The sequence below is a fragment of the Octopus sinensis genome, linkage group LG7 (assembly GCF_006345805.1).
Source record: "Octopus sinensis linkage group LG7, ASM634580v1, whole genome shotgun sequence".
Classification (NCBI taxonomy): domain Eukaryota; kingdom Metazoa; phylum Mollusca; class Cephalopoda; order Octopoda; family Octopodidae; genus Octopus; species Octopus sinensis.
The window spans coordinates 88,552,757-88,577,028 of NC_043003.1; the positions used below are offsets into that span (position 1 = coordinate 88,552,757).

Sequence of the window (24,272 nt, forward strand, 5' to 3'; positions counted from 1 at the left end):
ATTATTACAGCTCAACAGGGGGATTCAAATTCATCTGAGTTTGACTTGCATCCTTTTTCAATAAGTACCAGTCAAGAACTGGGGTCATTGTAATTGACTTGCCTCCTCCCCTCAAAATTACTGACCTTTTGTCAAAATTACAGAATTATTATTGATATTCTTATTATTTTGTATTAATTTGAGGATGAATGGTCCGTGAATATTAAATATCACTTAAGATTGGAAAAATTCGTAAATCACAATCACAATTACACAATAATCTAGAGCTAAAAGTATTATATTATCACATACACACACACATATATAAATTCATTAAAAAAAAAAGACCTTACTTTTTCTTCTCTGGCATTCTTTCTTTCTAATTGTTGCAAAAATTCAGTTTGGTCTTGCACTGCCTTTTCAAGAGCTGCAATCTCTTCTTCAGCCATTGTTGCTTAATAGTTAGTAATGATCACACGCTAATATATATAGCTTTATGGTTTTTAATGATGCAATATAGGCTGAGAGAAGTCTGAGTGAGGTGGGTAACAATTCCAAGAAAAGATGATGTAATCAGGACACCCTTTAAAATGAGTGAAGTGGGTAACAATTCCAAGAAAAGATGATGTAATCAGGACACCTATTAAAATGCCTTATTTAGTATATCCTGTTTATTGAATTGAAATACCTCTCCTATCAACTTCACCTATAACCTTTTAGTATTCCAAGGTTGACAACATAAAGCACAGAGCAAGTCATAGGCAGAATTGAATTCACTATATCTTCTGTAGACATACAAACATGAATTTAAATTGTGTTATCACACACATTCATTGCTAACCGTAGTTCTGTTTGAAATTGTAAATCATGTACTAGAACAGAACATTATGAGATTGGGTTATGCAGTTGGGTGGCAACGAAGACCTGAGGCAGTGAATAATATTTCTAAAGTACTTGATAAAAACAGATATCCTGTTATTTTCTCTTGAAATTCCTTTGTTGTCAGCTTAGCTCTTATCTCCATTATTCTGTCATCCACAACATAAGCACAAACCAAGTGCTGGCATTAATTCAAATGACAGTATCATCATCACTGTTTTAACAGACACTTTTCCATGCTGCTAGAAATCAGATGGAATTTGTTGAGGCAGATTTTCTATGACCAGGTGCTTTTCCTATCAGCAACCTTCACTTGTTTCCAACTAAAGTAATATTTTCCTATGCCTGACAAAGAGCACAGGAAACATACACATACATATAAATGCATACACACATACATGCATTACAGGTTTCTTTCAGTTTCTGTCTACCAATTCTACTCACAAGGTAAATGACACTTAACCAAGGTACCACACAGCAGGAATCAAAGCATGTGGATGGAAAGCAAGCTATATCTGCACCTCTTCTCTGCATATCTTGAAACCTTGGGCAAATAAGAATCAGTCACAGATTAGACAATAGTAAGTTTATTGAAGCAGTGAAAGACTGGATCTATTAGTGTTTAGTTCTTTATTAGTTACTATCATTTTAGTTGATAATAAAAAATATCATTAAAGTACATGGGGCTGAGTGAAAATATAATGGCCCATTAGTCCCAAATTGGTTTTGTGATTCAGCCACTAGATCCCGTCGGATTGACTCCAAAATTTGCAGGGACATGTAAAATGAGGTGAGGATGTTAGTGGGATAGGTTAGAAATCCCCATCTTAAAAGGTGTCGTTGCTAGGGCCAAAAACACACTTTGACAAGTCTACTCTCATTCTTTTATGTATCTGTCTTCCTCCGTCACTCATTCTCTTTCCTCCCTTCCCATCACTTTCTATATATAACGTTGTTTCATGGCGTCTATCTCCCTTACCTTCACTTTCTCTTTATGACGTTCTGTCATGGCGTCCTCAGTCTCCCCCTCCTCCCCGCCTTCGACAGCGCTTTCACACACTCTCTCTCTCTCTCTCTACGTCTGGCTGCATTCATAGAGAGAATTATCATCGCCACCACCACCACACAATCATGAGAACAAATATTATGAATCAGATATTCTCTTTCTACGTCTGTCTGCATTCATAGAGAGAATTATCATTGCCACCACTACCACACAATCATGAGAACAAATATTATGAATCAGATATTTATTGGGTTAATTTATATATGTGTGTGTGTGTTCTATGTATAAATATGTATATATAATGTATATATACAAAGTGTATATATCTGTATTTATGTATATTAAACTTTTTAATACTTTTTTATAGTTATATATATTTTTTTATAAAATTATAAATATAAATCAATAATTTTAATTTTAAATTTAAATAATTTTAATTTTTCAATTTTATATTTTATATATTCTGTATATTATATTTTTATTTTTATGTTTTAGTTTATGTTTTTCACTGTTTGATTTGCCTAATAGTGGTTTTTATCTCTAATTTAATTTATATATATATATAATATATATATATATATATTTGTATACATTTGTATATATAATGCGTACACACACACACACACACACACATATATATATATATATAATATATATATATATATATATATATGTATATAATGTGTGCATTATGTGGTTGGTTGTGCTGAAAATATGCACACCTATGCTAAAAGTGCTGGCGAGTTTGCATGTTTTGCTTTATGTTTTTCACTGTTTGATTTGCCTATTAGTGGTTTTTATCTCTAATTTAATTTATACATATATATATATAATTTGTATACATTTGTATATATAATGCGTGCACACACACACACACACACACATATATATATATATATATATATATATATATATATATATATATAACGTGTGCATTATGTGGTCGGTTGAGCTGAAAATATGCAGACCTATGTTAAAAGTGCTGGCAAGTTTGCATGACAACTATTTTTTTCCTCAAATGAAAGGCGTGACCTCTAGGACAAAATTCCTCATCTTATAAAATGTGGCCCCAGTAGACCCGAATGAAATCGGGTTATATTAACCAAAATGTGATAAGGGGTATAAATGGGGCTGGAAGGGGATTAAAATTTAAAGGAGTGGGTGTTTAGGAATTCTCGGTTACATCAAGCTAAAAAATTTGCACCAGCCTTTTAATTGTCAATGTGTTGCCGTCCATGATGAAGAAGTTTTGAATGCTTGCCATGGTGAGTCTACTGTTGTGAGAAAGAATCACTTCAAAACTTGGTGTTTAGGAATTTTCTTTTACATCAAGTTCAAAATTTTACGCCAGCTGTTAAACTGTCAATACATTGCTGTCCGTCGTTAAGAAATGCCAGCCATGGTGACTCTACTATCCTCAGATTCTATCCCTTCAAACTTTGGTTTCCAATATTTTATTATTTTTATTCAGCTTGCAAGTTCGTCTGTCCCTTTTAAATGTTAGTGTTTTGCTGTCTGCCTTGAAGCAGACCTTTCCGTTGTCACTGCCTGATATTTATGATTGATCTTTCAAAATATTCTATTTCTCAACTTACTCAAGATCTTTTGTTGTTTATAAATGGGAGAGAGATAGATAAAGATAGAGAGTAAGAGAAAGCGAGGGAGAGTCCGAGAGAAAAGAAAAGAGAGTGGGAAAGTGAGAGAGAAACAAAGAGGGAGAATCATCATCATCATCATCATCGTTTAACGTTCGTTTTCCGTGCTAGCACGGGTTGGACAGTTTGACCGGGGTCTGGGAAGCCAGGAGGCTGCACCAGGCTCCAGTCTGATCTGGCATTGTTTCTACAGGTAGATGCCCTTCCTAACGCCAACCACTCTGTGAGTATAGTGGGTGCTTTTTTCGTGCCGCCGGCACAGGTGCCAGGGAGCTGGCAGCGGCCACAATCGGTTGGTGCTTTTTACGTGCCACCGGCACAGAAGCCAGTCAAGGCGGCACTGCAATCGGCCACGTTCGGATGGTGCTTTTTACGTGCTGAAAGGAAGCAGCAGAAAATAACTACCACACTCTTACCCGCGCATAGAGCGGGTCACCTTAAGCTAGTATATATATATATATATATATATATATAGCTTAAAGATTCTAAGTGACCACTGTGTAGTGATGAAAAGAAAATGGTCTAATATTGGGGTATATAAGCCCTCGACGGATTAAAGTAGGGTTTCCATCCCATGCATACAAAAAAAAAAATCCCTTTTTTCTGTTGAGGATTTATATGCTCCAATATTAGACAATTTTCTTTAGTCATTACAAGGTGACCACTTATAAGCTTCAAGCTAATAAAATATTATTATTATTATTTACAGAATTGTAAAACTTGACACTGCCTACCAAAAACCATCGCAGATATATATATATATATATATATATATATAATATATATATATATATATACATATATATATATACATATATATATATATATATATATATATATATATATATATATTATATATATATATATATATATAATATATATATATATATATATATATAATTGTTTGTAAAAAACATAGATCTGAAAAAAGCACACTCTAACAAAAATTCCTTAATAGCCAACTCTAACTCCCACTCATAAATAAGTTAACATCCAGCTAGCTCTTCCATTCTTGACTACTTATACACCCACAACCCCATTGATAAAAATAACTCTACAGCCACTGACCTTAACCAGAATGGACACAAGCAGTTTCTACTAGATTTCCTCCCCAATACCTATAGACTTTAAGACTACCACAGACACCTATTACTCTCTCTAAATTCCTTTCATTTTGCTCTGTTTTTTTTACCTTATCTACCTCGCCCTCCTTGTTCTCTGTCTTATCTTCTCAGCTACCTTGTACACAATTCTTAGACACCATACACCTTACTTTATCCTATAGCCAAACCTAAAATTTCCTCTCCCCCTCACACTATCTACCTCTCTTTCTATTTTCTGTACATTCTTTTTACCACTTAATAGCCACCTCCACTACCATTCTGTTATTGAATGTTGACAGGTTCACATCTTTTTTCTCTGAATGTCCATTATATCACAATTTTAACCCACATGCATCTACACAGGATTGCACCTAAGGACTTATGCACTTGTTTCTATAACATTGGAAAGTTGAATTATGAGCTTTTATGCTTCTTTTTTCTTCTTTCTTTCTATCTCCTTATTCTCTTACTCCCTTCCTCTGTGTCATCTTGTTAATATATACCATTCTGTTTTTCCCTATTTGTCTCTGATGATGGAATGTCCCATACTCAGGGATATCCCAGAAACAGCGGTAAGACTTTGGATTTTTTCCACTAATAATAATGTATACGACTTGAAATGTTTGCCTTGCCCTAATGTTTATTGTCCTCTTTAACAATTATATATCTGCTGCATCAGAAATCTGCAATGGCTCCATAACTACCATCTTGGCTATAACCTTGAAGCCCTAGTAATCTGTTAGAGCACTTACCTAGCATACCTAATCATTTAGATCATTTGTGAACTAAACCCCCATACTTGGCGCAATGGCCCAGTGGTTAGGGCAGCGAACTCGCAGTTATAGGATCGCGGTTTCAATTCCCAGACTGGGCGTTGTGAGTGTTTATTGAGCGAAAACACCTAAAACTCCATGAGGCTTCGGCAGCTAGTGGTGGTGATCCCTGCTGTACTCTTTCACCACAACTTTCTCTCACTCTTTCTTCTGTTGACTTGCTCGTTTAGCCAGCAGGATGGTGTCATTTGAAGGCTAAAACAATGCGAAGTGCATTGTGACTGGCGATATGTAGCAACATCTGATAGCCTGGTCAGTCACGGTGATCACAGTGATATATATACGTATATCTTTATATATATAAAACTGTGTGTGTCTGTCTGTCTGTGTGTTTCCCTAAAACTTGAGAACTACACAACCAATTTCATTCAAATTTTACACATGCCTTACTTAGGGTCCATGTAGTTTCATGGGCAAAAAAAATGTTCAACTTCTTGCCTAGAGCAAGCCCATAGCAATATCATATCTTCTCCACTATTTCAGTATTACGTGTTAAAAGTGAAACAAAAATATTTCTCTATTTTATGTCAGATACTTTCACTTTAACAATAAAAATTAGAGATAACAATTGAATTATATGTAGTAAGTAATAATTAAAATCAAACTAAAGTATGATATAATCGTAACATAACAAAAGTAAAAATAGCAATTGGTATAAAATTGCATCAATGATTTGAACTTGAATAAGTGGTTTCACATGAATAGGAATAAATTAAAAATAAAATCAGCGTGCAGAAATGGAATAGTCCAGATGGATAATAAAAAATTAAATTAAAGAAAAGACTATTGTCTATAAAGTATACAATGTAGAGAAAAACATATCTAATCAGAGGCGGTAAATTCGCCACAATAGAGGCAAGGTTCGAGTCAATGGAGCATGCAAGGGAGTACTCGACTCGAACTTGCAAAGTGGAAATATTTTATTTTTACCTTTATATCTGGGACGTAGGATGTCCCGGAAAAAATTTTAAATGCCCCCCTCCCCCCAAGAGTAGAGGTAGGCTGGATTGTAGCCACAGTTCTATACAAAAGGGAGGACAAGATACAATTGATCGAAATTACAAGAGATGGGCTAACAATTCCAGTCTGTTATATATTTTGAGTATTGTTATCACTAGCGATATCAAGATATAACTTTGCATTTTGCATTTTATGTGTAGATGTATATATATATAGATGTACATGTAATATGTACACATATATATACACATACATACATGCACTAGCACTATGACCCGGCAACGACGGGTCTTTAATGCTAGTATATATATAATATATACTTATATATATATATATATATACATATATATATATATATATATATATATATATATATATAATATATATATATATATATATATAATATATAATATATATGAGAATGTGTGTCTATCTGTCTGTCTGTGTGTTTCCCTAAAACTTGAGGACTACACAACCAATTTCATTCAAATTTTACACATGCCTTACTTAGGGTCCGGGGAGTGTCATGGGCAAAAACATGTTTAACTTCTTGCCTAGAGCGAGCCCATAGCAATATCATATCTTCTCCACTATTTCAGTATTACATGTTAAAAGTGAAACAAAAACATCTCTCTATTGTATGTGTATGGATGTATATATATATATATATTACAAAATATAAAGTTATATCTTGAGATCATTAGTGACAACAACGCTCAAAATATATAACAGACTGGAATAGTAGTGCTCAAATGAGCTGTATACACTTTTTAATCCGAGGGGAGGCAATGTGAGCAGCAACTACAAGAGCACTACAAAATCCACAGAAAGATCAAACACATATATATATTCATATATTCATTTATATCTACAGAACAGACATAAAGCCCGACGTTTAGAAATATATAGTAATATATAAATATAGGTGCAGGAGTGGCTGTGTGGTAAGTAGCTTGCTAACCAACCACATGGTTCCGGGTTCAGTCCCACTGCATGGCATCTTGGGCAAGTGTCTTCTGCTATAGCCCCGGGCCAACCAATGCCTTGTGTGTGGATTTGGTAGACGGAAACTGAAAGAAGCCTCTCGTATATATGTATATATATATATGTGTGTGTATGTGTTTGTCCCCCTAGCATTGCTTGACAACCGATGCTGGTGTGTTTACGTCCCCATCACTTAGCGGTTCGGCAAAAGAACCAATAGAATAAGTACTGGGTTACAAAGAATAATTCCCGGGCTTGATTTGCTTGACTAAAGGCGGTGCTCCAGCATGGCCGCAGTCAAATGACTGAAACAAGTAAAAGAGTAAAAGAGTATCTAAACATCATATAAAAATATATTGTACGCATAAGCTCCACTCGATGTTCCATAAGAAATTTAGAAATAAAAATTGCAATAAAAGTTAGAGGTAATAATAACAATAGAATTAAATATAGTAAGTAGTAATTAGAATAAAACTAAAGTATTGTAATTAAATCGTAATATAACAATTAAAAGAAAAAATAGCAATTAGTATAAAATGTATCAAGGACTTGAATTCGAGTATGTGGCTTTGCATGAATGGGAGAAATTAAAAGATAAAAAATTTAATTGAGTGCAAAAGTGAATTAGTCTAGATGGAGCTGTGTGCATACCATTTACTATAGCTACTAGATTGAATTATATGCTTATAAAGTAGCATTCAGTATCTATGAGAATTTTTGGGAGTACGTAATGTCTGGTCTTTCGCATGTAGCAGGTATGTAATTGTGCATTTGTTTCCATGTACTATGTGTTGTGTGTAAAAAACATCCTGACGAGGGGAGTGTCAATTTTAAATATATGATATGTTACATATTAATTCGTGCATCTATGAACTTCTATGTATTTTTGTAAATTTGTATATTTATCTTCTATGTATTTTTCTCTGGAATTTTCATTCGTCTTTTTAATGTCATTGTATGTTTTATTACCCCAAATTTTTAATTTAACAAAGTTATACCAAACTAGCACTGTGACCCGGCGTTGCCGGGTCATAATGCTAGTATATATATATATATATATATACACATATATTTATACATATATACATACATATATATACATATATATACACACACATATATATAAAATAAATATACATACATATATACATACATATATATACACACACACGTATATATATCTATATATATAAAACTGAGAATGTGTGTCTGTCTGTGTGTTTCCCTAAAACTTGAGAACTACACAACCAATTTCATTCAAATTTTACACATGCCTTACTTAGGGTCCAGGGAGTGTCATGGGCAAAAACATTTCCAACTTCTTGCCTAGGGCGAGCCCACAGCAATATCGTTTCTTCTCCACTATTTCAGTATTACATGTTAAAAGTGAAACAAAAACATCTCTCTATTGTAATGTCAGATACTTTCACTTTAATACTGAAACTATTAAAGTCAGACTATTATATAAGAGGGATGAACCATTAACAGTGGACATCCATTTTGCTAGAAGAACATCCGCTATTGTCTTATATGCTACACCACTGGTTTTCAATTCATATTAATCAAATTAATATTCAATTTCGCACCCTTATTATTTTAAATTTAAATTTAAACCCAGGACCATGTGTTTTGGAACGAAGTTTGTTACCACACAGCCACACCTGCACCTATGTATGTGTGTGTGTGTATAGCTGTATATGTATACATTTATTTCTATACATATACATGTATATGTGTAGATGTATATATATATATATATATATAGATGTACATGTAATATGTACACATATATATTCACATATATACATGCATACATCTATACACCCATACACACGTACACACACACGTACATAGGTGCAGGTGTGGCTGTGTGGTAACAAACTTGGTTCCAAAACACATGGTCCAGGGTACAGTCCCACTGTGTGGTGACTTGGCATGTGACTTTTGCTATAGCCTCAGACCAACCAAAGCCTTGTCAGTGGATTTTGTAGACAGAAACTGAAAGAAATCAATCATATATATATGTATGTATATATGTAAGTCTGTGTGTGTGTCTTTGTGTTTCTCCCTCATCACTGCTTCTCAACTGGTGTTCGTTTATTTACATCCCCATAACTTATTGGTTTCACAAGAAGAAACTGATAGAATAAGTACCAGGCTTATCAAAATAAAAAAAAACCCCACTAGGCAGTATCTCATATTTTTGTTTGCCCACTCAGTTGTATCTATCAATTTCTCTTTGTGTGTGTATGTATATATATATATATATATATATATATATAAAATACACACACACACACATATATATATATATATATACATGTATGTATATGTGTACATTCATATTTATTATATCAAAGACAATGTCTTTATGTGTTTGTGTATTACTTATACATTCGAAAACTGCTGCACCGATCATAATGAAATTTGGAACACAAAATCGAAGCCTTGGGAGAAGGGTAATGCTGTGTGTTTCATACGATTTCATGGACCAAAATTACTGAATGGATCCTTATGATATTTGAAACTTATATTTGAGCACATATATTTGAACATATATTTCCTATTTCAAAGAAATTCAAACAACAGATATAAGACCCAAGTTAAAAAGATTCTCAACAATTCAACTCCTCTGGTTGACATTAAGATGCCCACCCCCAACAGGGGCCTTAACTCTCACTTTTTAGAGCTCCATGACCTCCATTTTTCAGGAGCAAATTCCTTTTAACAGGTTCAATAAAACTGGAATTTTGGAATATGCGCATAAAAATCAGTAGTATGGGATACATGTGGCACGATTATAATTTTGCTTGGGTGTGAAAAGAGGGAAATAACCCTCATCTGCAATTATGGTGAAATTCGAAACATAGGTATTCCAGTTCATTACAGAAAATATAATAGAAAAATCTAACTCTTCAATTGAATGTAACTCGGGCAACACCGGGTAACTCTACTAGTACATATATATATATATATATATATATATATATATATATATATATATATATATACAGTGTAACTGTCTGAAGTGGTCATGACTTCTGGTACTTGACTGATGGAAAAAAGCCTAGAATGACCCGTCTTTTTTTTACCTGTCCTTCTAATTGTTGTTTCTCTTGTCCACCTTTGTATCGTCTATCTGTCCGAATGTTTTAATACTCTCTATTCCGTTTTTGTTCTATTTCTATATTTATATATATATATAAAGTTAATCCAAACATGAAAACACAAAGAGACAACACAACAACGCGAGGACTTGGAACAAATATAGTATTATTGGACGCTCAGGAAGGAAGGGGCGTTTTACGTTTCGAGCAGAGCTCTTCGTCAGAAACATAGGAAAAGGAAAGATCCAGAGAAGGGAAGACGGAGGGAAAAAAATCGCCAACGATACACATGCGGTCACATTTTGAATATATATATATATATATCCGTAATAATGAAGGGTGAAATTAATTAATTTGGAATAATTATCAATTACACCAAGTAGTCTTCGGCATGTAAAAGCCTCATTCGAGGAAAATTTAAGTAATACTAAGCAATAAAGGGTTTAGCAACGAATTGCCTTACCACATACCGAATTTAGAAATAGCAGTCAAAGAGTTATAGCTATGTCTTCTACTAAAAAGGGAGATCTCAGTAAAAACAGCAATTGGAAGGCAGACACAAACAGGTAAGAGAGAATGAATTGACGGCAATCTATCATACAATTTTAAGTTATCTACGGACGCACGTTTCGAAATCAAGTTTTTAGGAAAGCATAAGAATTAAGTATTAAATAATTCTACCTTACCAAAACTTCTTTTCTCTTCAGCGTAGAATACTATAATCATAAATGATTATATATTGAATTTTGAGATACTAGAAGGCACCAACTCAACTCAGTATCAGAGCGAGCTAGAATCCGCAACTAGTATCACCAAATTCAATGTGTGAATGAAAAGATTGTGTCACCAGCCCCTTCCCACCCGCGTGTAGCCAAAACAAGATGCTGTGGTCATCTACTGAGATAAAATATGGTTATCCATAATAATGAAGGGTGAAATTAATTAATTTGGAATAATTATCAATTACACCAAGTAGTCTTCAGCATGTAAAAGCCTCATTCGAGGAAAATTTAAGTAATACTAAGCAATAAAGGGTTTAGCAACGAATTGCCTTACCACATACCGAATTTAGAAATAGCAGTCAAAGAGTTATAGCTATTTCTTCTACTAAAAAGGGAGATCTCAGTAAAAACAGCAATTGGAAGGCAGACACAAACAGGTAAGAGAGAATGAATTGACGGCAATCTATCATACAATTTTATGTTATCTACGGACGCACGTTTCGAAATCAAGTTTTTAGGAAAGCATAAGAATTAAGTATTAAATAATTCTACCTTACCAAAACTTCTTTTCTCTTCAGCGTAGAATACTATAATCATAAATGATTATATATTGAATTTTGAGATACTAGAAGGCACCAACTCAACTCAGTATCAGAGCGAGCTAGAATCCGCAACTAGTATCACCAAATTCAATGTGTGAATGAAAAGATTGTGTCACCAGCCCCTTCCCACCTGCGTGTAGCCAAAACAAGATGCTGTGGTCATCTACTGAGATAAAATATGCTTTATTGCTTAGTATTACTTATATATATATATATATATATATATATATATATATATATATATATATACATATATATATATATATAAATAAAGTGGAAGGGGTACAGTGAACTTGCCATGTGGAGTGGAATATCCAACGTTTTGGATTCAATCCTTCATCAGGGGGCAGAGAAAAAATACATCCTCTCAGCTTGAAAAACTGGATGCAATTGATAATGGGCGCAGAATAACACTGGTTGCTAATGTGAAACAAAAGTTATAGGAGAGGACATGCAGAAAGGAGAAGGAAAAGGGTGATGGAGAGAGTAGAGGTAAGTAAATACAGGAATGTTGCAGAGAGAGTGTGGAAGGAGCATTGAAACAGGTAAAATAGAATTAAGAGGAGGTGAAAGGATGAAAGGAAAAATGTTCATTCATACCTTGCCGACACAGAACTATCAGATTATTGCCTGATTATTCTACATACATATATATATTATATATATAAATATATGACCTTCGAACTTTAGGTCTCACTGAGGAAATGACTAGAGACCGAGTCCTCTGGAAGTGTGCTGTGCACGAGAAGACCCGGCAGGACAAGTGAGTCCATAACCCATGGCCTTCTACTTGGGATGGAGCCAGCCTATGTATGCATACCTTCCCTTCTTGGGACACAAAACTCTACTTGTGAAGACCTGTTGAGGCAAGTGAGGATCAGAATCGAAATCGATCAATGGAAATTGCAGATGTGATACCAGTGCCGGTGGCATGTCGAAACTCTACTTGTGAAGACCCGTTGAGGCAAGTGAGGATCAGAATGGAAATCGATCAATGGAAATTGCAGATGTGTTACCAGTGCCGGTGGCATGTCGAAACTCTACTTGTGAAGACCCGTTGAGGCAAGTGAGGATCAGAATGGAAATCGATCAATGGAAATTGCAGATGTGTTACCAGTGCCGGTGGCATGTAAGAGAACCTTCCGTTTCGCGACCGTTGCCAGCACCGCCCCGTTCCGTGTCCGTTGCCAGCCTCGCCTGGCCCTTGTGCCGGTGGCACATAAAAGCACCATCCGTTCGTGGCCGTTTGCCAGCTCTGTCTGTCACCTGTGCGGGTGGCACGTAAAAAGCACCCACTACACTCACGGAGTGGTTGGCGTTAGGAAGGGCATCCAGCCGTAGACACACTGCCAGATTTGACTGGGCCTGATGAAGCCTTCTGGCTTCACAGACCCCAGTAGAACCGTCCAACCCATGCTAGCATGGAAAGCGGACGCTAAACGATGATGATGTATATATACATACATATATGTACATACCTACATATATATGTATATATACATACATATATGGGTACAGGACATTAAAAAAATATTGAACACAAGAGAAATGAAAACAAAAACAAAAACATAGAAATGAACTTTTTTTTGAACAACGAAAAAAATAAACAGAGAAACGAGACACACAACATAAAGAATATTCCCCTTCTGTTTCAACGAAGTCGTGTCTTGTCCTTGCCTTCGAAATGTGGAGTAGTTGAAACAGGGACAACTGATAATTGTTTTTTAGAGAATAGAATATTCTGCTGTACATAAGGAACAAATTCTGTCTTAGGGATGGTAAGATTTTGCAATGGTGAATATTTTCCACCAAATTTTGAAACTAATATTGCTATCTTTTAATTTCCAAATATTGGGTTGGCAACTAAGTTCCCGCAGTTTTTTAAATTTTTTAATTTATTGTGTTTTTCAATTTTGGTATCTATTTGTTTCAAGAATTCTATTTTTGAATCATTTTGGAATGTTTTCTTTTTTCTAGTTAATTTTAGTTAAGTTTTGTTTATTTTCAGATGATTAAAATGGAATGTTAAGTTAAGAAAAATGACCATTTTCGACACCTCCTTCTGTTTGCTTTTAATCAAGGTTCTAAGGCCCCAAAAGCTGCTCACAACATTTGTGCTGTGTATGGAGAGGGTGCCATAGCTGAAAGAACCACTTGTGATTGGTATGCCAAGTTCAAAAATGGAAATTTTGACCTCAAAGACACACCTCATTCTGGCTGTCCAGTTGAGTTCGATGAAGAGCGATTAACCCTTTCGTTACTATATTTCTGACCAAAATCATGAATCTAGGCTTGTTTCATTAAATAACTGTAACTTTTTTACTTATCAACATATTAATGTGATATTTGGAACATAATTAAAGAAAGGGTTCTTAATCAATTCTATTGCATAACTTTTGTCTCAAAGTGACTTTAATTACAGGTAAATCCAGGTAAATTGAGCAAAAGGTAAAAATATTAAAATTTTAAATGAGCAAAAGGTAAAAATATTAAAATTTTAAAATGAGCAAAAGGTAAAAATATTAAAATTTTGTTTAAACATCACCATAGAAAATGAATCATCAGCTAATATTCAAATGGGTATGCAACAAAATTTTGATAAAGAAGAATTGTGCACATCACTATATCATCAGTTGAATTTAATGCACAACAGGTGTACCATAAAGGTGGAATAAACTGAAATATTGGAATCCACCGTAAGTTTGACCGAACTAAAGAAATCAGTCAAAAAATAATATACAGCCCTGGTTATGGTATGGAAGTGATAAATTCCATACCACATCATACCCTAGGCCATGCTGACTAACATTATTTTCCCTGTATAAAAACTAAATCCACGCAGTACCCAGTATTTGCTTCACAAATTTTCCAAAATTTGAACCCCCATTTTGTGTTTGTTTACATTCTGCATAAGTTTGTTTCCGCATTGATCGCTTCAAACAATAACTTCCAGACCACATCATACCCTAAGCCATGCTGACTAACATTAGTTTCCCTGTATAAAAACTAAATCCACAACAGTACCCAGTATTCGTTTCACAAATTTTCCAATTCGGAATCAATGCTTGATAACATGAAACTCCTATCTATTTTCAAAGTTGAAGAAAAATCGATGCGAAAAAAATGTGGAAAAAAATCTCCCAAATTTCAGGGAATTAAAATTACACGTCGATCTTTGTACAAAACTGTAGATGAACTGTTTACGAAGCATAATCACGTGTTTTCACGAATGTACTAAAGAGATTTGCTCTGATATTCTCATTTAAATATGAATAGGTAAATTCGGGCGGCTTTGGGCGGTTTGGTCACATTAACCAAAATTTTTTTCGCGCGTCTTTGGTAACAAAAGGGTTAAACCAACTTTTGCCCGAAAATTCTCATCGAACGACAAGGGAATTGGCAGAGAAAATGGAATGCTCCCACACTGCTATAGAGAAGCATCTTCACTCAGTGGGAAATGTTCAGAAGTATGGAGCATGGGTTCTGTATGCTTTAAGTGACAACAATAAAAATCAACATGACTTATTGAAAATCTTGTTGAACGTTGAGAAGAAGTTGTAAACAACAAGGGTGAATACATTATCGATTAATTAGTTGTTATTTTTTATTAAACCTTTTAAAAAATTTAAATTTTAAAAAACGGCAGGAACTTAGTTGCTAACCCAATAAATTTGCTAAGGCTTGTAGGATTCTGTTTAATTTTATTTCTAAAAGAATTCTCATTGTTTGAAATTCTGGTTTTCACAAAACATTCTGTCAAACCAATATAGTAGTGATTTTTCCTCCTGCTTCAATGATAGCTTGGTATATCAGATTCTTACGTTTGCAATAATTGTTAAATTTGCATTTTTCTTTAATCTTACAATTGCATTATTTATGAAGATTATCTTTGGAATTCACTAAAATAGGTGGATTTTTGGTGGTTATTTCCTCTTGATAAAATTATCTGAAATTATCTGAATTATTTGTGGCAGAAAGATAATGTGTGCTATTTCCAGAAGTATTTTTACGATACTTGTAAAAATTATCTAATTTTGCATTATTAATTGAAGATGTATATCTAAATATATTTTTTTAGTTACTGGAAAACCATATCTTAAAATTAGCTATTAATAATTTCACTATACTTATTATAGTGAAGTGCCTGTTTATCAGTCTAGATATATATATTTTGCAAACAACTTGCACATGCAAGTGCTACCAGTCAAAAGTTCCACATACTGGAATCCAGCAAGTGTATGGGTTCATCAGGAGAGAATGTATGTGCACCCCCCACCTCTCTCATATGAGGCCCTGCTTGCTGGATCAACTGGTTATCAAATAAAGCACAATATTCTTCTAGCTCATCGTCTCTTTTTAACTAAATCCAGTGGCGAGCCTTTTCCACTGTAGTTTGGATATCAGTCATGGTGGTATTTACTTTACTATGAGTTAGGCCTAACGATAACAACAGTCGCCTCACACTGTGTCCAACAAATCCTCTACGTCTGACTTCAATTAAATTAGTTTCAATTTGTTTGGCAAAAGGTAAGATTAGCCAAATAATAATCTCATTTATTTTATTATTAGTATGGTAATTCAAAGTTTTTGTTTTGGTGGATTCAATACAAGGTATATATTTTCTATTTTTATTCTTTTAGTATTGGGTTGTCCAGAAAGTTCATGCTGATTTATAGTAGCTTACCTTTCAACTTATTTTAGAACATGGTTGAGTCCATAAAATAGGATTTGACTACACCTCCATTTAGAGCACAGTTTAAGCTGTCTTTTCATGGAAGAAGGTTTATGTTCCTATAACCTGTGTTAATTCTGTAACCCTTTAAAATGGAAGATAAGAAAGTTCATTTTCAGCACTTGATGCTTTTCTTTTTCTGTAAAGGGAAAAATACCTCACAAGCAACCAAAGAAATATGCACAGTTTATGGTGATATTTCTTTATCCGAAATAACTGTACAGAAGTGGTTCGCAAGGTTCCAAGCTGGGGATTGTAGCCTTATTGATAAAGAGCGATCAGGCAGACCATCCACTACAGATGATGACTAAATCAAGTCATTAATTGAGAATAACCAACATTGCACAACCCGAGAATTGGCAGAAAGCCTCAACGTTAGGCGCCAGGTATATCTTGCCAAGGAAGAAATTTACCTATGTTCAGTGATGTGAAGACAGTGTGTGAGAGAAAATTGTGATGTCATAGGAAAGAAATGTGTCTGCATGGATGATGGTGCACTTGCTTTTAATGATTCTGCAAAGATTAAAGTCTGCTGAATGTGGAGAATGGACAGGAGGAGGAGAGTCTGCCAAATGTTGACCAGCTACCTGAATTGACAGTACCTTTGTAGATAATAAAGCAATTAAGGATATGAAGACAGGGGAAGCCCCCAGCCCATCAAGAATCACCACTGAGATGTTTAAAATATCTGGCAGTGTAGGTTATGGTCTAGTCACTTGTATTGTAAATCAGGTGGTTCATTAAGGAGTCATACTCAATGACTGGTGTAGCAGCACCATAATCACCTACTATAAAGGTAAAGGTGATGCCTTAGATAGAAATAGTTACAGAGGTATCAAATAATGAAAGTTTCAGAGAGAGTCATAGCCCAACTAATTAGGGAGAGAGTTAACCTAGATGAGATGCAGTTTGGTTTTGTGCCAGGGAGAAACACCACTGATGCTATATTTCTGGTAAGACAGCTACAGGAGAAATATGTAGCCAAAGATGAACCTCTGTACTTGACTTTTGTTGACATGGTCCCCCGATCCCTCATCTAGTGGTCAATGAATCACTTATAGCTGAATCACTACCAGAACTAGAGAAGAAGTTCCTGGTATGGAAGCAAGGTCTAGAATCAAAGTGTCTTAGAGTTAACCTAGCAGAAACTAGTGTTAGTAACTAGAAATGCAGACAAATCACAAATCCCTTCAAGTAGATGGCTCTACTTGATCTGTAGTAAAGGCATAGGTAGATGTACCTGGTGTAAGCTTTGGACACATAAAAGGTGCAGCAATATCAGAGGAAGGTTAACAGGGAAACTAGCTTTTGTATGTGGAAGATGCACAGGTACAATAAACACCAAAAATATACAGAAAGCAGACTCCATCAACTGCCAGGGGGAAAGCTAAAGGTAGTAGCGGAGGTGGATACCCTGAGAGTGTAGCAGTGAGAATGTTACATGGCAATGAAACATGGGCTGTGACAGCCAAAGACATGCTTAAGCTTGAAAGAAATGAAGCTAATGCAATGTAAATGTACATACATGACAGAGTTTAAGCATGTTGAGAGAAAAATTAGGCATAAGAGGCATCAGATATCAGAGGGACCATAGAAATGAGTGATGGTATTCAGTACCTGAAAAGAAGATTACAGTGATTGTTTGATAACAGACATGTCACATCAGTTGTTCTCGTTTTAACCTATCATCATTCAAACATGTTAAAATTGTTGTCTCTATTGAAGATGAGTGTAATGTAAGCATTGTAAATATTAGTGTTACTGCTGCAAATCTAAATAGGTCAATGTTTAAATTAAGTAAGTAAAGGAGCTGCTATTGGTTAGTCCATTATATATAGAGAGAAAGAGGTAGGTGGTTTGTTAATTTACTAAGTAACACATTCTTTTGGTGCATGCAGTAGTGTGTATGATTGGTGGTGGTGGGGAGGGAGAGATGGAGGTATGCAAATCTTCTGGTACAGAAGTGAGGCAGAGCCCTGTATGAATTACCAGTATAAGAGAAGAGACTTCCCATATAGGTGGTGGAGGCAGGAATGGGTGGGCACATCGCAGACAAACAATGGCCACAAGAAACAGAAATTGCAATAAGATGACATTAATGAGACAGGGAGAGAGAGAGAGAGACTTCAAAGACTTAATCTCTGGAGGAAATCTTGACAGAGGATAAATGAGAAACATGAGCTATAAGACATGGCGAGAATCATGGCAAAGTATGTGAACACATGAGTTATGAAATGGGGAGAGATTTTGCAAGGATTTAAAGAATTACGATTTGAAAGTTATTTGATGAATTAAAGAATTACAAGTTATATATATATATATACATATATATTTATATATATATAAACTTGAAGAAAGTTCAGGGTTGTGGGTCCAACCCACTAAGGGATAATATCCATCCAATATACTATTGATATAATACCCAATTATTAATACACAAGTGTTTTTTATTGCATTTCAATTTACCTCATGTATTAAATGGGTGAAGGTAAAGAGATATTTTACCATTAATTTATATTGCAAATAAGAAAATGGAGGAGCACATTAGTTGGTTCATCAACTTTAGAACCAACTATTGTGCTCCTCCATTTTCTTATTTGCAATATATATATATATATATCATTCGCCATGATAGATCGCTAGCCACTACACATTCTTTATTTTCTCTCTGTTTCTTTCTGTGTTCCTTTCTGTGGAAGTGCATAGGCTCGAAATGTTAAAGACTTTTTCATTTCCCGAGCATTATACTAATACATCTGTTTGTTGTCTACACCACCTATCTTTGTCTTTTGTTTTTTTGTGAATTCTCCCTATATATATATATATATTAATGAGACTCTGACAACATACTTTTTCTTTCTTGATCATAATGCTTATGTCGAATGTGACATTTAAGTCCCGCCAACAATTTGCAAAGAAGACCACAAATGCTGCGAGTATGAGGATTACACGTCAGTGCAGGTGGTATATTTGCAGCTGCTTTTCTCCTTTACCTTTCACCCCAAAGCCTGTTAATGCTGGTTGCAACAAAGTTTTTATACCATTTTGACACAACGATATCCATTTTATTCGTTCCAAGGCTGTTCACTCAGAGGTGTTGTGAGTTATCTTCATTTCTAAGGGGCTACTCTTCAGCTTGTCCTTATATCTGAGCCATAGTCAACCAACATTCCTGTGCCCACTCTCAAGCTGGCCATACATGAGGACTTTGAGTATTCTTTCGTCACTCATTCTGATGACATGGCCAGCCCAGCACAATTGTGATTGCATATGGAAGCTCTCGATTTCACCAATCTTACACTTGTTAAACAAGTCAGCATTAGAAACTCTATCTTTTAGGGAATAACTGCAGATTGTCTCAGACAGTTTGCAGAAGATGTCTAGTTGGTTAATGTGTCATCTATAGGGTATCCACGATGCTGAGCCATACAAGAGAGTAGTAAGAATGGTGGCTTTATAGACCTCTACTTTAGCGTCAAGTTTGATGCCCCTTTTATTCCATAGATGACGGAGTTTGCCAAATGTATTGGTTGCCTTTGCAAGACATCTGACAATTTCATCATCATGGGAATTCACTTTACTACCAAGATATGTAAATGACTTTACATAATTTAGGCTTTTCCCATCAACCTGTATAGGAGTGTCAGGAAATTGTGAACCGGTGGCCTTTGCTTGACACCTCAAATTTGATTAGGAGTTGGGCAAGGTTGGTGGATTACTTCTGTCTTCTTTATACTGATGATCAAGCCAAGGGCTTTACATGCAGCAGAAAACCAGTCTAGAAGTTCTGAGCTTCCTCTAAGCAGGTCGCTACTAGTGCAGCATCATCTGCAAAAATTAGATGACAACTGATACTGGTGTGGAGCAGTGTTCTGGCTTTGAAACACTGATGATTGAATAGTCTTGTCTGAAACTTGAATATGACACCACTTTGTCGTTAAAAGCATACCTCAGCTTCACTGAAAAGAAGAGTACAAACAGAACAGACCGTAACACAACCTAGCTTTGTGCTGTTTGTAATGTCGAAGGAAGCTGAAGAGTCCTCACCGGACACAACAGCAGCCTTCATTCCCTCATGAAAGGAGATGATGACATTCAACATCTTGTCAGGTATACAAAGCTTTTTCAGAACTTTACATAGTGCTTGCCAGTTAACAGTGTCTAAGGCCTTAGTAAGGTCAACAAATATCAAGAACAACTCTTGATTTTTTTCATGTACTTTCTCTGTGACCTGTTGAAGGGAAAAGATCATGTCGATAGTGCCATAACCAGAGTGAAATCTGCACTGTGATTTTAGATAGATATCATTTATGTGTTTGATGATCCTGTCAAGCAAGAATCTTTCCAGCAATAGACAAGCAATATTCCATGATTATCACAGACACTTCTGTTTCCTTTGTTCTTATAAAGATTTGAATTGAAGTCCTCTGGTTCACGGCCTACCATCCAAATGTTTATGAAGAGGTCATGCAATTTCTTAAAAAGCTTCTGTCCACCATGCTTGTAAATTTCTGGAGGAACAGCATTCCTTCCAGGCACTTTACTAGAAGAGATTTGTTTAATAGAGTTTACCACTTCCAGGAAGGCTGGCTCCAGAGACAGTTCTGGTATTTCAGTGTGCTACGGAATAGACATTATAACGTCATCATTAGTGACTGAGGTAGAGTTCAACACAGCTTCGAAGTGATCTTTCCATCGTTTCAGGACATCAGATTTGTCAGTCAAGTGTCTCTCTATTCAATGAAAAAATAGGAGTAACACCGTGCTCTTGAGGGCCTTACACTTTCTTGAGGCCATCATAAAAGGCTTTAGAATCCTTTCTGTCTGCAGCTTCTTGGAGTTCAGTAGCCTTGAAAGACCACCAAGTCTCCTTCATCTGTCTCAAAGTACATTGAACCTGGCCTCTGCATATCTTGTAGGCATTCTCTTTTCTGGATGAACTCTTATCATTTATCTATGTTCTGTGAGAGCTGTGCATTTTATCTATCAATTGTTGGATATCGGTGTTGTTATCATTGAACCAATCTTGTTTACAAACAGGAAATCAAAGAATCTCTACACATGCAGAATGCATTGTATCATGCAGAGCCTTCCAAGATGATACTATGTGATCATTGATATTAACAGTGTTGAGTGCAGAGTCCAACTTGATAGAGAGCTCAGCCTGCTTTTCAACAGTTTTCAAAGGCAGAACATTAATGCACTTAGGTACCGATGACTTTTACAGTCATATGTGTTTCAGATGAACCCTAGCCTTACTACAGAGAAGAGATTGGTCAGAGAGATAACAGGTGTTACGAAAGGAACATGTAATGTTAAAGTCCCTCATATCTCATTTCTTAGTGATAACATAGTCTATGAGATGCCTATCCTTAGATCTAGGATGCATCGAGGTTGTCTTGCAACAATTTCACTTTTGAAAATAGGTATTTGTGATACTTAGACTGAATTCCCTGCAGATGGAGAGCACATGCAGACCACTGGAGTTCATTCAGTCTTCCATAATGGCGTCTCCTAGCCGCTTTCTTTGCATATTCATTAAAAGCAAGGGCACCATCATCCATACAGAAACATTTCTCACCTATGACATCACAATTTTCTCTAACACACTGTCTTGCAATCTGAAATACTTCAGTTTGTTGGTCATCACGGCACTGAACAAAGGCAAACTTCTTTTCTGCTTCTTCCTTGGCTAGATATATCTGTCTCCTAGCTTCCCTTCTGGCTATCTGACACAGTTCCTTGCTGTTCCCAAGTCTGTTTCTTTGTTCTAATGGCCCTGTCTATAGTTTTGTTCCACCACCACGTTACGCTAGGTCTGGAAAGGACTTTGCATCAGTTACAGATTTGGTCTGTGGCACTCAGCAAACTATCCCACAGGAATTCCCAGTTGCCCTCTATATCACAAGTTTGTAGCTGCTCCTCCCTCTCATCAAATTTCTCAGTTAGGATGTCCCTAAATCTCAGACCATTTGAAGAGTCCTTAAGCTTCCAAATCCTTCTTTTCCAAATTAGTCTTCTTTTTGGCTTCCTTCTGGCCTAGAGTCTACAGTCACTAATGACTAGTCTATGCTTGGGGTACATTATTCACCAGGGAGAGTCTTTGCTTTTGAGAGCAACCATGCATACCACTGCCTGGTGAGAATGAAATCAATTTGGCTAGCAGAGTCACCTGATTGATAAGTTATCAGGTGGCTAGCTGGCTTCCTGAAGTTGGTGTTGACGATCAAAAGATTATTTGCATCACAGATCTCCAGTAGTCTTGTTCCCTCTTCACCTCGGGAACTGATTCCATGGCCTCCATGTACACCATGGTAGATACTGGACTGCTCAATGAAATCCTCAGCAATGAAGATGAGATCATTGTCACACATATTGGAGGTAGCCTGCAGAAGAATAGCATAAAAGTGGTTCATGAGGGTTGGCAATGAGTACAGTGAAGTATTCCTGATAGAGGTAGGGGTCCACTAAGATTCAGTTCTTAGCCCCCCCCTCCTATTTATCATAGTCCTCCAGGCAATAACAGAGGAATTCAAGACAGGATGCCCCTGGGAGCTCCTCTATGCTGATGACCTTGCTCTAATTGCTGAGTCACTATCAGAACTAGAGGAGAAGTTTCAAGTGTGGAAGCAAGGATTAGAATTGAAGGGCCTTAGAGTCAACGTAGCTAAAACCAAAGTCCTAATAAGTAGGAAAGCAGACAAACCACAAATCCCTTCAGGTAGTTGGCCCTGCTCAATCTGCAGAAAAGGCATAGGTAGAAACTCTAAAAGATGTACCCAGTGTAAGCAGCAATATCAAAGGAAGGCTAACTGGGAAGATAGTTTTTGTATGTGGCAGATGCTCAGGAGCAATAAACACTGAAAATGTGCAGAGAACAACTTCTGCCACATTCCAGGGAGAAAAACTAGTAGTTGATAGCTTCCGTTACCTAGGGGACCAAGTCAGTAGCGGGAGAGGGTGCGCTGAAAGTGTAGCTGCTGAAATAAGAATAGCTTGAGCAAAGTTCAGAGAGCTCCTACCCCTGCGGTGACAAAGGGCCTCTCGCTCAGAGTAAAAGGTAGACTGTATGACGCATGTGTACAAACAGCCATGCTACATGGCAGTGAAATATTGCTGAGGACAGACGTAAGCTTGCAAGGAATGAAGCCAGTATGATCCGATGGATGTGTAATGTCAGTGTTGATACTCGACAGAGTGAAAGTACCTTGAGAGAAAAGTTGGACCTAAGAAGCATCAGATGTGGTGTGCAAGAGAGACTGTGCTGGTATGGTCATGTGACGAGAATGGATGAAAATAGCTGTGTGAAAAAGTGCCACACCCTAGCGGTTGAGGGAACCTGCGGAAGAGGTAGACCTGGGATGAGGTGGTGAAGCACGACCTTCAAATATTAGGCCTCACCAAGGCCATGATTAGTGACCGAGATCTTTAGAAATATGCAGTGCGTGAGAAGACCCAGCAAGCCAAGTGAGACCATAACCTCGTGGCCTATGCCAGGGGTGTAACCAGCCCACTTATGCATACCTTTCCTTCATTGGACACTAAACTCTGCTTGCGAAGACCTGTTGAGGCAAGTGAAACTGAAATCGAATCAAATTCGATGACTGGCATCCATGCTAGTGCAGCGCTAAGAGCACCATCCAAGCGTGTTCGTTGCCAGAGCAGTTGGCTGGCTTCCATACTGGTGGCATGTGAAAAAGTATTCGAGTG

At 36.2% G+C, this 24,272-nt stretch overlaps 1 protein-coding gene across 5 annotated transcripts in view; it reads left to right on the forward strand.

Annotated features, from left to right (window-relative positions):
- LOC115214218 (18S rRNA (guanine-N(7))-methyltransferase bud23) overlaps positions 1-24,272 on the forward strand; it is a 40,100-nt gene that overhangs the window by 11,448 nt on the left and 4,380 nt on the right. The window contains exon 2 of one of the 5 annotated variants that reach the window (XM_036504891.1): positions 5,176-5,194. The exons of the other annotated variants lie outside the window; for them this stretch is intronic. Within the exon in view, the coding sequence (XP_036360784.1) occupies positions 5,176-5,194 (19 nt within the window). The remainder of the gene's footprint in view (positions 1-5,175; positions 5,195-24,272) is intronic. 5 annotated transcript variants of the gene reach the window in all.